At 39.0% G+C, this 16,286-nt stretch overlaps 1 protein-coding gene across 4 annotated transcripts in view; it reads left to right on the top strand.

Annotated features, from left to right (window-relative positions):
* sgcd.L (sarcoglycan delta L homeolog) overlaps window positions 1-14,083 on the top strand; it is a 339,284-nt gene extending 325,201 nt beyond the window's left edge. For all 4 annotated transcript variants that reach the window (XM_041586050.1, XM_041586049.1, XM_041586051.1 and 1 more), the window contains 3 exons: window positions 2,397-2,469; window positions 10,162-10,285; window positions 11,776-14,083. In XM_041586050.1, coding sequence (XP_041441984.1) covers window positions 2,397-2,469; window positions 10,162-10,285; window positions 11,776-11,949 — 371 coding nt within the window. In that variant the 3' untranslated portion in view covers window positions 11,950-14,083. The remainder of the gene's footprint in view (window positions 1-2,396; window positions 2,470-10,161; window positions 10,286-11,775) is intronic.
* Window positions 14,084-16,286: the final 2,203 nt, after the last annotated feature.

Raw genomic sequence — 16,286 nt, 5'->3', positions numbered from 1 at the left:
TTGGAGCAAACTGAGCATGCTCAAGCCCTAGCCCTGGAGGTTTATTCTGAAAACAGGAAGTCTGATACAGAAGCCCATGTGTACACAATAGAAGGAAAGAAATGCAGAACTCAGAGCAGCATTACTTAGAGGGTTTACTGGTGTATTTATATAGACTTTTCTGATAAAGCTTTCTTAATTTTAGCCTTTCCTTCTCCTATAAAGATCGATAATGTCTTCCATGTCCTTTATTGCTGCCAGTGCCTCATGATTATACACATGGAGACTGGTATTATAGACAGGCTTAACTGGTAGGAAGAATCTGATTATATATCTACACTCTCCTTCTCCAAGAATTGTTTTGAAATACCCAAGGAGATGGGGTCAAGTGTATAATAAAATAGTGGTCCAATGCCATTGTTCTGTAATATATACAGTTATAGGATGCATTATCCGAAAACCCATTATCCAGAAAGCTTCAAATAGACTCCCATAGACTCCATTTTATCCAAAAAAATCCAATTTTTTTTAATGATTTCCTTTTTCTATGTAATAATAAAACAGTATAGAGCATGATAGAGGTTTCCATGATGAGCCTATGATTAAGTGTTTGCTAACACGAAACGCATAAGGCAGTGGATACAATAAACTACTTTTCACTTTGAAAAACTTTGCTGGGGGAAGTTTGCCTTACTGAGTGCCTGCTTCAAAGAATTTTCAATAATAAAACAGTACCTTGTATTTGATTCAAAATAAGATATAATTAATCCTTATTGGAGGCAATACCTATTGGGTTTATTTAATGTTTACATGATTTTCTAGTAGAATGAAGATCCAAATTATGGAAATATCCAAAATCTGGAAAACCACAGGTCCTGAGCATTCTAGATAGCAGGTCCCATACCTGTATAAAACAAAATAAGACAAAAGGCAGAACACAAACCCTAGTAATCTGTTAAAGGCTGGACATAGAAGAACAGCCTTGTTAAACATAAAGAGGACTAGCTTTGGTGAGCTTATAATGTCCCTAATGTAGGAACCCTAACAACAGGCAGGTAAAGAGTAGACACAGTTAAGAGGAGCAGCCTGCGTTTAATGAATCAACTGGTACTCGACTGGCTACTAAATTATTCACATCCTTAAGATGGGGGGAAAACTATCTTTGTGCAAGCACCACTGGCTGTGAATTTTCTCACTCATTTGGGCTAAATGAGCCACACAGGGAAATGCACAGGCGAAATGGGGCTGAAAAGGCACAGATTTAATGATAAGAGGATTGATAAATAAAGCCTTATTTTTATAAGAGCCCATGCTATGAAACCGCCGTTAACAATTATATATTATCAGACTTTTTTTTTCCAAAGTTCTACAGCAGGGAGACTGAAAAATATGCCTATTACTAGAAGAATTCGGCTTGGGCTTCCAGTTTGTTTTACACTATTTCGTTCTTTCAATGGATTGTTTTATATGGATCTCTCTGTTGTTATTCAACGTCTTAAAGGCACCAATAATATATAGCACTCTCTTTGTTAGATTTTAGGTTCTCTGGTGGTCAGTAGCGATCCTAGAGGGGGGCGGGCCCTGGTGCGTGATGCACAGCCGGGCCCCGCCCCCTCCCTACGGCCGCATTTGGCCGCATTTTAAGCAGCGAATGGACTGCCGGGGGGCTCTGAGGGGGTGCGGGACCTGGCCCGCTTGCACCCCTGCTCCCCCGGTAGTTCTGCCACTGCTGGTGGTCCCTGGAGGCCTAGTCTGATACTGTATGAATTTATATATACATCGATACAGGTATGGGATCCTTTAACTGGAGATTTGTTATCCTGAAAGCTCCGAATTATGGGATTGCTGTCCCCCACATAGACGCCATTTTATTCAAATTTTAAAGAATTCTTTCCTTTTTCTCTGTAATAATAAAACAGTAGCTTGTACTTGATCCAAACTAAGATAAAATCAATCCTTATTGGGAGCAAAACCAGCCTATTGGGTTTATTCAATGTAAATGATTTAAGGTACGAAGATCCAAATTATGGAAAAATCCATTATCCGGAAAACCCCCAGAACCCGAGAATCCAGGATAACAGGTCCCATACCTGTATAAGTTATTGTATTGCTCACATTCATGTACAAAGGGTTTAAAGTGCGGGTGCTGCTCACTTTGTCCGGAGAATATAGGGGTGCAAAGGCGCTATGGGGAATAAAAGAACATCTGGGGTCCCCAGGAGACTGGGTGCATTGTGCATCTCATATTGGATAACATGTTTGGCATGAGGTGCCTCTGTATTGATATCAAAATCATTGCCTTTATTTAACTTATGAAGTTCCTTGGAATAACATTATCAGGAATGGTGAAGGGAATAATAACAAGTCCCCATATAATGACTGACACAAGTAACAACTTCTTACATCTTCTATTTTAGGTGCCGAAGGCGCTGTATTTCCTAAGTCCATTGAAACGCCATATGTCAAGGCCGAACCCTTCCATCCTTTGAGGTAAGCATTAAAAGCAGGTTGCTCTCATAAAAATAACTGTATAGGTATGGGATCCGTTATCTGGAAACCTGTTATCTGGAAAGCTCAGATTTATGGAAAGGAGATCTCCCATAGACTCCATTTTATCAAAATAATCCAAATGTTTTAAAACATATATATGTAGATATATATATAAATATATATATATATATATATATATATACAGTTAGAAGAACAAAAAAAAAATATATTTATATGTAGATATTGGGGAAAAAATTGGGGGTAAAGCAAATCAAGTCACCTTGCTCTCAACACTCAAGTGTGAGAAACACTCACCCTGGTGGTCTAGTGGGCCGGCCGGGACACCCACCATGTTGATCCTCTTGCTTTGCTGGCGAAATTCCAATAGTGCATGCGGCGCGCATCTCATTGGGTTATGACGTAATCACCCCGAGTGGCGCGAAATTTCAACTATTTAAAGGGGCTTTTCATGTAAAATCTTTGCCCTTTGTTAGGTTCCATTTCTGAGCTGTGATTCCAACCTCTGCCTGTTATCTGACTATCCTGAAATCCGTTATCCGACTCATGCCTGGCTTGACTCTTCTGATCTGATCTTCTGGTTTTGACCCTTGTTTGTCCGACTTCTGCCAGCACCGACCTGGCCTGATTAGACTACTCTTTTGTCTGTTCCTTGAACTGTGACCTTTTACCCAAAAAGACTTTGCTAACTATCGTGTCCCTCTGCTCCTCCACAACCCTTAGCTTTGCTCCTCTCTTATTTAGACCTGGTGGCATCTAATTAGCCGAGGGCTCCTCCCAAGGCGGCTGTTAAAGGCAGAAGCAAGAGCCGAGACCAGGGAGTCTAGCATAGATTCTGGATTTTGGGTACTGATCGTGACATCAAGTCACATTTCTTAGCGGCCATTCATTTCAATGTGTCCTATTCAGCTAAGTCCATTAAGTTTTTTCTTCTTTACAGCTTTTTCTTGTTTAATACCCCAATACCTGAGATCCCTCCACCCCATCTCAAATGGCCTATAATGTTTTTTTCTTTGCTTTTGCTTCTGTCCTTCCTTGTATCGATTCAACTCCTTTTTTTTTAAGCAGAAAGCATAATCATTGGTGAAATTTAATGTAATTTATTTTTTCAATCAATATTTCTCCTACAAGGGGAAGTTTTGGAACATCCCACGGTGAAATATGTGATCAGGGTAAGAATTATGAGTATGATGAATGAAAACAAAAATATCCACTGTAACATCTTTGCTGAGTTTGTTCACCATTCTGCTGTAATGCAGTAGCTCCACCTAGTGATCCTTTAGCAAATGTGGTTCTTCTCTGGAGGTCATTGTAGCGTAATAGGTTGATCAAAAAGGAAAAAATAAAAATACAGGGAGGAATTAAAGGAAACCCCCAATCCAACTAGTGAATTATAAAAAATATATTATAAACTTTCCAAACTTTAAAGACCCTATGAACCCTATATATATTTTATATGTGTGTTGCTGGTTGTACCAGGTGGCAATACGTAGGGGGTTATTTATCAAAGGTCAAATGTTAGAGTTTTTTATACCTCGAATGATCTCACAACTCTTAGGGGCAAATTCACTAAAGCGCGAAACCGCTAACGCTAGCGCAAATTAACTAAAATGAAAGGCAGGGGGAAGGCAGTTCGGGGAGATTGTCGCCCCGAAGAAGAGGAGATTTCCCCGAATCTGCTTGTGTGGCCTGACCCTAATGTTTTCCTTATTAAAGTAAAAACGCGAATGGAAAAATTAGATTCTGCAAGTTTGCGATGCGAAACCTGAAAACGCAATTTAATTAGTTAATTAGTTTTCCGCTGGAAAAAACTCGAATCTATCGAGTTTTTGGGCAAAACCCTCAAAAAAAACATCATGCAGGCTATTAACCTCTTCAAATGGTTCAAAGGACCAGGTTTTAGATGGTATATTTTTGGATCTGAGAATTCCAAAAATTTGAGTTTGACCAAAAGAAATCTATTTGAAAACTCGAATTTTCTTGGAAACACAACTCAAACCTTCATAAATAACGCCCTTGAAGGAGCATCTCTGTTCTAATAAACAAATCCCAGCATGAGTCAATAATTTAGAGCACCAAACTGCCCAAAACAGTTCAATGTATAATGTTTATAGTGTAGTATTTAAGGAGAAAGAAACCCTGTAGAGAAAAAAAAAAACCTGTACCCCCCACCCCACGTAGTCCACCCTCCCTCCTCCCCCCAGGCTAACCCCCCCGTGCGGAAATGCCCTATACTTTATACTGCAGATTCTGGCAGCAGACTTCACGGCATCCATCTTCCGGGTCCTTGGTAAGCTGACTAGGAGTTCTGTATGTCGGCGCATGCGCGGTTGGAGCAATTTTCCGGTTTTCGACAACTGCAAATGCCGAAATTGACGGAGATTGCCGATCTCCCAGTCAGCTTCTCTAATTATTCTCCAAATCAGTTGGTTTAACCTGAGCTGCCATAACCTGACGGAAACAACGGTGTTCAATGGAGAGTGATAAATTGGGTCACCTTGATGCCAGCTTTCTGGAATTTAGACCTGCATTTTGCACAATGTCCTGTAGTTACAGCCAGGAGGTGCTCATTCATACTCCCAATCTTCCCGGTTATTATTTCTCCTCTGGCTTTGCATCTTCTTTTTCGATTGAAATGTTTGCCTGTGATTTATGCTTTTAATTAAGAACTTTCACCATTTAATTATACTTCCTACACAAGTAGCCGGAGTTTCCAAAAGCAGGCTGCAGGCTCTATAATTAAGTATTGTAAAATAGCAGAAGATTCATTGCACTTGAATTAGCAGCCTAAAAGCTGGGAGAAACAAGCTGCCCTCTTGTTCTGCTCAGCGCTGACGACTTTGCTCCTTGTTACCATTTAAATATGCAAGATTATTCTTTTTCACCCACCTCAACAGCACATTTTATGGCATGCAATAAACATTTTTTAAAAATATTTTTTAAGTAATTTAACAATGTTTAACGGTACGTAATAATCATTTTATTTTTAAAAATTAGTGATTTTGTGTGCAAGTATGATGTTTTATCTGCCTGTTTGTTAAAGGAAATGTAAACTTTCAAAAAAATGAATACAAACTTTTGCCATATACAGTTATTACAGTTAATTTTCCAAGATATTAGTAGTTTTAAAACTGCTAATATAAATGTAATTAATGTAATTAAAGGGATACTGTCATGGGAAAAAAAATGTTTTCAAAATGAATCAGTTAATAGTGCTGCTCCAGCAGAATTCTGCACTGAAATCCATTTCTCAAAAGTGCAAACAGATTTTTTTATATTCAATTTTGAAATCTGACATGGAGCTAGACATATTGTCAATTTCCCAGCTGCCCCAAGTCATGTGACTTGTGCTCTGATAAACTTGAATCAATCTTTACTGCTGTACTGCAAGTTGGAGTGATATCACCCCCTCCCTTTTCCCCCCCAGCAGCCAAACAAAAGAACAATGGGAAGGTAACCAGAAAGCAGCTCCCTAACACAAGATAACAGCTGCCTGGTAAATCTAAGAACAACACTCAATAGTAAAAACCCATGTCCCACTGAGACACATTCAGTTACATTGAGAAGGAAAAACAGCAGCCTGCCAGAAAGCATTTCTCTCCTAAAGTGCAGGCTCAAGTCACATGACCAGGGGCAGCTGGGAAATTGACAAAATGTCTAGCCCCATGTCAGATTTCAAAATTGAATATAAAAAAATCTGTTTGCTCTTTTGAGAAATGGATTTCAGTGCAGAATTCTGCTGGAGTAGCACTATTAACTGATTCATTTTGAAAAAAAATTTTTTTCCGATGACAGTATCCCTTTAAAACAACAGCACCACAGTGCCACCTGAATTTCCAAAGAAAAGGAAAGCCTTGTAACATTACTCTGCTTAGAACTGACTAGAGAAATATCAGATGACTCTTTTCTACCAACTTATGTGCATTTTCTAAGCAGAGCAACATCGCAAGACTTTACTTTTCTCCGGAAACTCATTTTTGGCCAACTGTAGCAAGACAACCAAAATGACCAGCAGGTGACACTGTTGTTTAAAATATATTGGATTTGTTTAAAAATAGCCAATAGCTTGAAAACTAGGGAAAAAACTGATTAATTCTAAATTGCGAAAGTGCTTAGAAGAGCATCCTGAGCAGGGATTTATGTTTTCTTTATCAATACAGGTATGGGACCTGTTATCCAAAATGCTCAGGACCTGGGTTTCTCTAGATAACAGATCTTTCCATAATTTGGATTTTCATATGTTAAGTTTACTACAGAATCATGTAAACATTAAATCAACCCAATAGGAATGTTTTTCCACCAATTAGGATTAATTAGATCTTAGTTTGGATTAAGTACAAGATACTGTTTTATTATTACAGAGAAAAGGGGAATCATTTTTAAAAATTTGGATTATTTTGATAAAATGGAGTCTGGAGAGATGGCCTTTCCACAATCCGGGCTTTCTGTATAACAGGTTTCCGGATAACGGATCCCATACCTGTACAACCATTAGATGATTTGGCTCTGCTCGCTAAGTAGAACAACATCACAAAATGTTCCTTTTCTACAGTCAGCTGAATGAATTTCCAGAGAAATGGAAAGTCTTCGGATGTTGCTCTGCTGACCAGCAGGTTGTTATATCCATTATACAAGCAGCTTTAAAATGGCTAATATCTTGAAAACTAGATATTTTCCATGTATTTGCTGCCTTGAGGCCTTATTAATTAACATTGTACCTAAATCAGTACTTCGTTCGCCTATGTGGTTTATTTCAAGAACATGAAGAAGAGGCCATACTCCATATGTAATAAATGGCATGAAGTTTGCCCAGGAGCAGTAACTCATAGCAACCAATGAGATATTTGCTTTTAAACAGATGCCCAGTAAATGCTACCTGCTGATTGCAATGGGTTACTGCTCCTTGGCAAACTTAGTGCCTTTTAGTATATAACCCAGCATGTGTTTGTCTTTCCTGAACATTATATTTTCTGTACATCACGTCTTTTATTTGGTTAAATTAAAAGTATTTCTTCTCTGTTTGGAAGTTTGTGAGAGTCCATTTGCATGGGTCATGCTCAACTAAGATGCACAGATAACAGGAAAACCTTGATAGGAAAATGAAAAAGTGGGCTGATGTGAGCAGAAGGGTTCATTAAGCTGACTTGATGAAGACTCATTGGAAGGTTGTATTTCCTAATAGAAGCCAATGATACCTTGCACCTCATAAATAACTCTAATGATTATAGTGCCACTGTCTGGCCTCATCCTAGGGAAATTGACTGAGATGCAAATGCAGTTGTTGCTTGTACAACGGAGCAGCAGAGTGGAACGAGCAACTCATGGGCTAGGACACATTATCAGCCCATCGCTCATATTCAGATTATTACTCCTACTATATAACAGTTTTGCTGTTTCATAAAGTAATGTGAAGTATTAAGGGTCTAGTCTTTAATGTCTTGTTTATACAAGGCTTTTTACAACCAGTATTTGTTTTGTTTTTTTTTTTTGCTTTCAACAAGCTGCAAATTCTCAGTGCTTACTGCAATACTAAGCAGAAATGGCATTATACAAAAACATTCAATATAGAGGCAACCAATCACCAATCAGATTTAATAAGCCTACTGCAGATTGAATAATGAAAGCAAACCTCTTATTGGTTACTGTCAGTAGCGTAACTAGAGGGGTGCGGGCCCTGGTCCGCTCGCACCCCCTGCTCCCCCGGTAGTTCCGCCACTGGTTACTTTGGGTTGTTAAAGGGCATGTAAAGGCAAAAAAATAAAAATCCCATTTTTACTTTAATGAAAAAGAAACCTATCTCCAATATACTTTAATTAAAAAATGTGTATGCAGTGAAAAACTCCCTTTGTGTACTGCTGTGAATAGGAATTGTCAGACGGTCCCTAACTGCTGGGCAGGGAAACAATCATACTTATGAACAGCCCTCGCCTTACTTTCCAGAATTTCAGAACTCCAGCAGCTTTGTTTCCCTGTAAAGCAGTGTTTTGATAATTTATGACGATCCTTAAGCAGCAGCCCTGGCCACACTTGGTCTTGCAACAATGTTTAACAAAGTTACAAGATGACAGCACCATGTGGCCAACTTTGAAAGCATAAATCATTTGTTTGACTAGGCTTGTGGTGCAGTAAGTTCATGTTTATGTTTAGTATACAAAATACAGCCTTTTTCTATTTCAGACTTTCCATGTCCTTTAAATTGGGGCACAGTTGCGGCCTGTTACTATTCTTCCTTGTTTCCACTTGTCAACTTTATAATCGATGACGTGTCGATGTGCAAGCTTGTTTTTTATGTGCATGTAAATGGGCCATTTACTGTGACCACAAACACAAGTGTTAGAATACTACAGTACTCATTCAAAAATCCTTTGTTTTCCACTACAGCCTGCTGGTGTTCCCTAACTTTTGTGTTAGTGGATGGTACGGTGTTTGAGGGGGGATTTCCTACATGCCTCCCCCACCCCTCATTAATACTGAGCTGCCCTTTTGAAGCACAGAGATCAGTAGTAAGCCAGAAATGGTCAGATCAGGGCACAAAATAGGGTGGTTTGCTAGTTTTTGTACTTGTACGGATTTGAACCTCTTTGGGGGACTAAAGCAATGGTGGCCAAAATCTGCTCATTTGGAGAGGTTGCCGAACAAGCAGATCTTGGCTTGATATGCCCATCTTGCAGGGGCGTAACTATAGAAGAAGCAGACCCTGCGACTGCAGGGGGGCCCAGGAGGTATAGGGGCCCCACGAGGCCCTAATTCAATAAATATTGGAGAAACAAGTCAACCTCTAAACATTTTGGGGGCCTGAAAAATAATTTGCTGTGGGGCCCAGTAATATCTAGTTACGCCACTGCCATCTTGAGTGGGCTGGGAGTTTGGAAGCTTCGAGTAGAACAGATTTACACCTTGAATCAAGACGGGGAGGTAGGGAATGCAACTTTCTTTTCTTTTCTAGGGCCCAACGATGGGATAATAACTGTAGGAATGCAGGCGGTTCAACACATTAATGAACCAATGCAATCCTTGATCCGATGTATTTTCAACATCTGGTCAATTTTCATACAGATATCAGTCAGGGAACCAGTCAGAGGGCCCCCATACACTTGCCAATAAGCTGTCAACTTGTTCCGCAGGCAGCTTTTATTGGCCCATTTATGGACATCTTTAGAATCAGATTTGGGGAGTATGTTCTTGCTGTTGTAGATTATTTTGTCACCATCATTCTCTTAACTCCATTTACTTTGTAATAGTGTTAGTTAAGCAGACTGTATGAGGCCATATTAAGACATTGGGCTTTTCCTAGAATTTTGGGTTTGATATCCTAAGCTTTAAGTATTTTTGGTCTCTCAGTGCCTTATACACCCAAATTTGATGATATAGGAGTTGGTTCCTAACAGTGGGGTTGTGGTAGAGGGCCTCACAGAATACAGTGTGTGTGTCTTGGCCAGCTAGGTTAGGTTATTTGCTACCCTAGATATTCTTGATATTCTTGGCACAATGTCTCAGTGGTTGATACAGCAATATTTTCTTATATCACTACCCTTGTATGATGCTATGTTGGACCACAAAGGGGTTTCTGAACAAAAAAGTCAGAAAACTGATAAGTGCAATCTGAAGAAAAGAAAATTAACACCATGTTACTATTAACACCTGTGCATATCCTATACCTCTTATTTTTTATAGACTGGAATCTCCAACAAGGACCTTGATTATGGAGGCACCCAAAGGGGTAGAGATCAATGCTGAGGCTGGGAGTTTGGAAGCTTCGTGTAGAACAGATTTACGCCTTGAGTCAAAAGATGGGGAGGTAGGGAATGCAACTTTCTTTTCTTGTATAATAAAGATCAAATAAATACATTCATTATAAATATGTTGGAGAATTTAGCAATGTTTGGACAACCTGTGTTTAAGCAGTTGTGTATATATTCCATTTACAAGGACTATTCTTATAATTATCAATATATTAATTTACTTTTCCCTAGATATTAAACCACAAGCAAAAGCTTGTGGTTTAATAAAAAAAACACAAGCAAAAGCTTGTGTTTTTTTTAAAAAAAAAACCCTTTGCTTTTCTACAGTTGCCTTTTACACACAAGGGGCCTAGCATATTGTTTGGTTTGGCTAAAGTATTTTTTAAAGATAATTTTAGACCTGTACCCTTATTGATCATAAATAATTGGGGCTACTGAAATTGTTGGAAAATGCCAATCCCCACACAAGTAATATGTTCACGTCCATATTTAATAATGCAGATATGCAAAGAAGGAATGCCCTGTCTACAATAAAATGCAATCCTCAGTGCTCCTAATTAAAAGGAGTGTATATCTTTATTTTCCCGTAATAGGCATTAACATTTCACTAATTAAACAAAAAATAAAGTGTAGATTATCACTTGTTATCATTAGGGTATACTATCCCTTTAAGATATTCAGAGCCCCATAATAATTTAAGTCTTAATTTGCAGCCTTTTTTTAATTGAAGCATTTTATGGCTGTAACATAATTATTAATACAGCTATAAAATCCCATATAAAAATAAATTACCCTCATTTCAATATCATTCGCGCCATGTTAGGGTGTCATTACACGATTAGCAAATCATTTTGCTCTATCAGGAGCTAATTAAGCAAAACCATCAAAACTAGGAAACTTTTTGCTGAGTGGCAGAAATGTTGTTATTGATGCTGTATTCTTTAATGTATTGGTAATAATGCTTTACAGATAACTAGCAAATTAACATGTGAGAAAGAAGAATATGTATTATTAAATGTGGTTGTAACCATGGGTAGCAATGGAGGTATGGAGTAATTATGAGTGGGTCGACCTGAAACCATGGGTGCGTTTAGCCAACCAGTTGCTCCTTCAGCTGTCATGGTTGACCTTCTGCCAGCCCAGCCCCTTCATTCTTCTTCATCCCGTTGAAGCTTTCTGACAGGCCAAACTTATATTTTTAAAGGTGCATAGCCCCTTCTGTTGATATCAGAGATGAGCAGGTCAAGCACAGGTACATAAATATAACCACAGTGGGCCAGGTTGGGTGAGGACGGGTAAGGGTCAGCGCGGGTCGAACATTTTTCAATGCCTGTTTCAATAGTTTGGGGGCTTAGACCTAATAATAATTTATTCATCCCTGGAATACTCACCCTTAAAATTACAGCTAGATTTGTTTTCAGAAATGTATCTGATTGTTTATGAAAGGTGACCCAGAATTCCATAGCTTGACATGACACTGCATGCACTTCATTCAACAAAGAAGTGTATCAGAGGGCCATCACAACCATCTTTTTTCTTTTTCTAGATCCTTCTGCAAGCTCCGAACGTTAAGCTTCCACAGCTACCACGTGGCTCCTACTCCTCCTCTGGTTCTCGTCAAAAGGTGTATGAGCTCTGTGTGTGTCCTAATGGGAGACTGTTCCTTTCACAAGCAGGGAGTGGATCTACCTGCCAGATAAACACCAGTGTGTGTCTATAAGAGACTGGAGACATTGCTCCAACAGAGACAGGAGCACCACCATTACCAGACACGGGAAGCCTCAGAACCTATATGTGTGTGTGCGTGTGTGAATATATATACACTTATATATATCTGTAAATCTATTCATCTCCTGAACAAGAGATGTTTCATGGCCAGAAGCTCAGGGTGACCATCATGTGTCTTCCCACAATCTACTGAACTGATAACAAGTTGCCCTCATACTCCAAAAACATTGCACCACCAATGAAACCTTAATACTCAAAAAGTTACAAATTCCTCATGTTTTAAATGTCTTTAAATTCCAAAGGGTGACCTTTTGCAATCTATTACTGTCTTTGATTCACTCGTTACATTACCAGCATCATAAAAACAAGTAGGCAACACAGGTCAATTGTCCTGTTCTCCTGGAACTGTCCACAATGTCAAGATGGAGAAGGGCCGGACTTATCAGAAACTGTGAGGGAATATGAACAGCAACGGCAACGCTTAAGTAGATCTGGGTGTGATTTGGGGGAGTGGATAAAATATCTGATATTTTCATTCATGGTGATAATTAAACTTTATATTATGTAAGGTGCTCATGGCTCTTATACCTGACTTCAAAAAATTGTTCCTTGCATATGCTAGGTGGGAAATACATAAAATCCTTAACCCTAATCCTTAACATTTACATAATGAAAATGAAAAGTTGTTGAATTCAACAAAATATTTTTGTAGAAAACTTATATTATAGCAAATTTTGCACCAATCAAGTAACCCATAGCAACCAATAAGGAGCTAGCTTGGATCTGTTTATTGCAGTTAGAATAGAGCAAGTGTCTTATTGGTTGGTGTGGGGTTGGACGCAAACGTTCACCAAGTCACAGTATAAGCACATATGCTTTACAACTAAGTTCTGTATGAGGGATTCACTTTAGTGATGCATGTCCACAAGGGTTCCACCTATGGAACCCTTGTGGATATCCATGGGTTGGGCGTGTTTTGGCCAAATAATTGCTTCTCCAGCAGGTTGTGGGAGGGTGGTGGACCCCCTGTTATGAAGGATGGAATGGAAAGAAGGAAAGTCATTTCACACTCGGGGGTGCTAAATGTTAGGCACCCCCAAGTGTGAAACGACTTTCCTTCTCCTTTAAGGTGAATGGATGAATGTGTCCTGCCCTCTCCATTGATCTTAGAGTGGTGGATTGTGTTCAAGCGTATAAATCATTGTGGCATCTCATGCTTGGGTTGGGTAAGGGAAGATTCATGCCTGGATTGCTTGAGAGCACGTTACAGTTGGTGTGTGTAGAAAATTTGCCGACTGCCACATAACTAAATCCCATTTTGCATAGTCCCTGAAGTACTTTATACTATAGGATTAATATCACTAGCCTTGTATTTCTTCACTTGCTAAGAAAGGCACCCATCCCTTTCTTAACTCCGTCTAGTGTATCTGCCAGTGCAGCTTCTTCAGTTAAGAAGCAGTTTGATAATAAATTATCATTATTTTTTCACCTCCTATTAATTCTTTAGATTCTACTCTTCTGCTTCCTCATCCAAGTCCATAATGCATATGGTCACCCTTAGCAGATGTCTGTTGGGATTCTGGGCTGAAACATCTCTGTTGATAAAGGAGACATGTGCCTATGCCTTAAGACAATGCACTCTGCAAGGAAAAGCACAGCGGGGAAGTGTTCGATTTTACTGTTTGCAGTTTATTTTGTTTTGGTTGGACATTATTTTTTTTCTTGGTTGATTTTAGAGGGTGGAGTGCATGAGGGAAGATGTGTGTGGTATTGAATGATGTGTGAGTGGACCCAATACAATTTCTATTTACAAGTGGCAAAAATGTTTTCATCTAAACTATCACGTTTTAAAGGATATTAGTTGAATAAGCTGCTAAAATATCTCTACCCTGGGGACAGGGTATTTAGGAGCGGTGTTACGGTATAAATAACTGCAAATACAACCCAGACTGCAGACTATGGGATGAGTAGCCATTAATTACCTCTGAGTTAAGTCTGTTATTCATGTTATTCAAGTTGCCAAGGATTCTATATTTGTCAGGGACACTAGAGTAAAGCTCCCCATAGACGCGACGATTCTTCTTGCCGAATGACAGATTTTAGGGAAGTCCGACCAATCCTTTGAAATTATCGTGCGGTTAGTGGGATTCGAACGATTGTACATCTTACGATTTTTTCGGCCGACATCTGACTGGAAATTGATCGGCCAGGTCAAAAAATCTTTGTCTGTCCCAGTGCAATCTATCTATGTTTGCAGGGCCAAGCAGGCAGCTCCCCTTTGTTTTCCTGGCAAATTGGTCTCTTTAGTTGATGGTACATTCGTACGATCATACGATCGTTCCGAGAAAATCGTGGTCTCACGATGAGGATCTGATCTTTTAAAAATCTTAACATCTATGACCATCTTAAGGTTGTAATCTTATCCTTTATGCCTGGTCGTGTTAGAAATCTACATTCTACATGTAAAGAGTAAAGTCAGTTTAGATATATATTGTTTGGCTGATTAGAAACCACTGCATCCTTCAGGTGGCATTGTCCTAATTTGAAACCAGTTATGCAGCCTGTAGATTTCATTGTGGCTGGCACTGTAAGGGGCAGTAGTCCATGTGTAAAAGAAGGGCTTGTTACCAGAAGCTGCTGTCATGCTGAATGATAGAAGTGAGCAGAGAAATGTCCGGAGAGGCTTCTTGCATTAGTAGATTAAGCTTCTTCAGTTCTGTCTGGCCCACATCTGGATAGAGCAGAGGACACTTTGTTCATTTGATATCAGCAGTGTTTGACTCATGAAAATGAAGGGATAGAAATAATTAATGTAAATTGTGAAAGTGCTCAAAAGAGCAATTTTATTGTGTCTGGGGATATTTATCACCTCTAAGGGAAATTAAGCCGTAAATGTGCTGAATAACTGGTTTTTCTTCATGTGTTAAACCTCACCAAGATGTGTGTAGAGCACAGAATGGTGATACTGTGTTGGGTTCAATTAAGACTTAAATAATAATTATCCTTCATATAAATTGACAGAATATTTAGTTGAGCCCATTCAGGGGGTTTTCACTGACCATGTCAATGAAACATATAATCCATGGCCCAATTAATGTTTTTCATGTTGCCTAAACTTCATCTGCATATTGATGACACCATGGCCAAGTTGTGCTTACTAACATTTATCTTATGCACTAGGTACTCTTCATTACAAAGTGTAATGCGGCAAACCATGATGATGAATTGGGTTATAAAAATATTAAAGAAAGGAAGTTTCTTGAATTGCCCCCAGGCAAAATATGTAGACCATTAGATACCCTCAGTGGTGAAGGCATCTTTTGTAGGATTGAGAGCAAGAATGAAATAATACACTCTATTCTTACTTGCCCTTACTCCAGTCTACAGTTCTCTTACTCTATAGCTTAATTACAGTAGTTTCAGATATTCTTTTAAGCCACATCCTTCCCCGATGAGCTGATTTATATTAATTGAGAACTGCCAGCATATTGCCGAATACCAGTGTGCATGCAACGTACAAAGCAGAGTTTGCTACAAGCTGTCCATGACCATCACTTGTGTTTGGCTTTTTTTTTTTGTCCTGCGTGATTGTTTTGGTATTTGTGTTTAATGTTCTTTATGTTCTTTCTCGAACCAAAGATTGCCAAGGATGCAGCTTTTAAGAAAGTAACCCATATGTCAGAAACTTTACTCAATATATAACCTTTAAAGGGCGAGTATACATTTTAATTTTCCAAGCTGCTTTGCCTAGTGGACATACTAAGAGCTGAATATATGTTTTTTTTTTTTTTTTGCTTTACTCATCCACAGCTTCTTTGAAAGTGTTACTGGCTTCACTCACAGTTTTAGCCTTGCCTAAATATCCATCGTCTCACTCCCAGGCTTGCCCCAAGCTCCACAAGGGGTTCATGTTACAGCATCATTGGGTGCATGACCAGCTGGGGCACTTCTCCATTACAATAGATAGCCATTATCATGGTGTTGGCAGACAATGGTCATTCGTCATAAACCTGTCCCCAGAGACTACTAGCTATATACCAAATGGGTTTATTAATCATCTTGTCATTACTCTAGATAAATGTTCCTGGACAACTTGACAGTTGATAGTGGAGTAAGATGTAATAAATACTAGTTCAGAGGTGCATAGGGAAATACATGTACAGTTATGGGGTCTATTATCTGGAAACCTGTTGTCCAGAAAGCTCCAAAGTATGCGACTCCATTTTAATCAAATCATTTAAATTTTAAAAACCGTGTTCCTTTTTCCCTGTAATAATAAGACATTACCTTGTACTTGATCCCAACTAAGAAATAAAGAATACTTATTGA

The sequence above is a fragment of the Xenopus laevis genome, chromosome 3L (assembly GCF_017654675.1).
Source record: "Xenopus laevis strain J_2021 chromosome 3L, Xenopus_laevis_v10.1, whole genome shotgun sequence".
In the NCBI taxonomy this organism is placed as follows: domain Eukaryota; kingdom Metazoa; phylum Chordata; class Amphibia; order Anura; family Pipidae; genus Xenopus; species Xenopus laevis.
The sequence above is the reverse complement of the archived record's forward strand: the minus strand, read 5'-3'. Positions and strand labels throughout refer to the sequence as shown.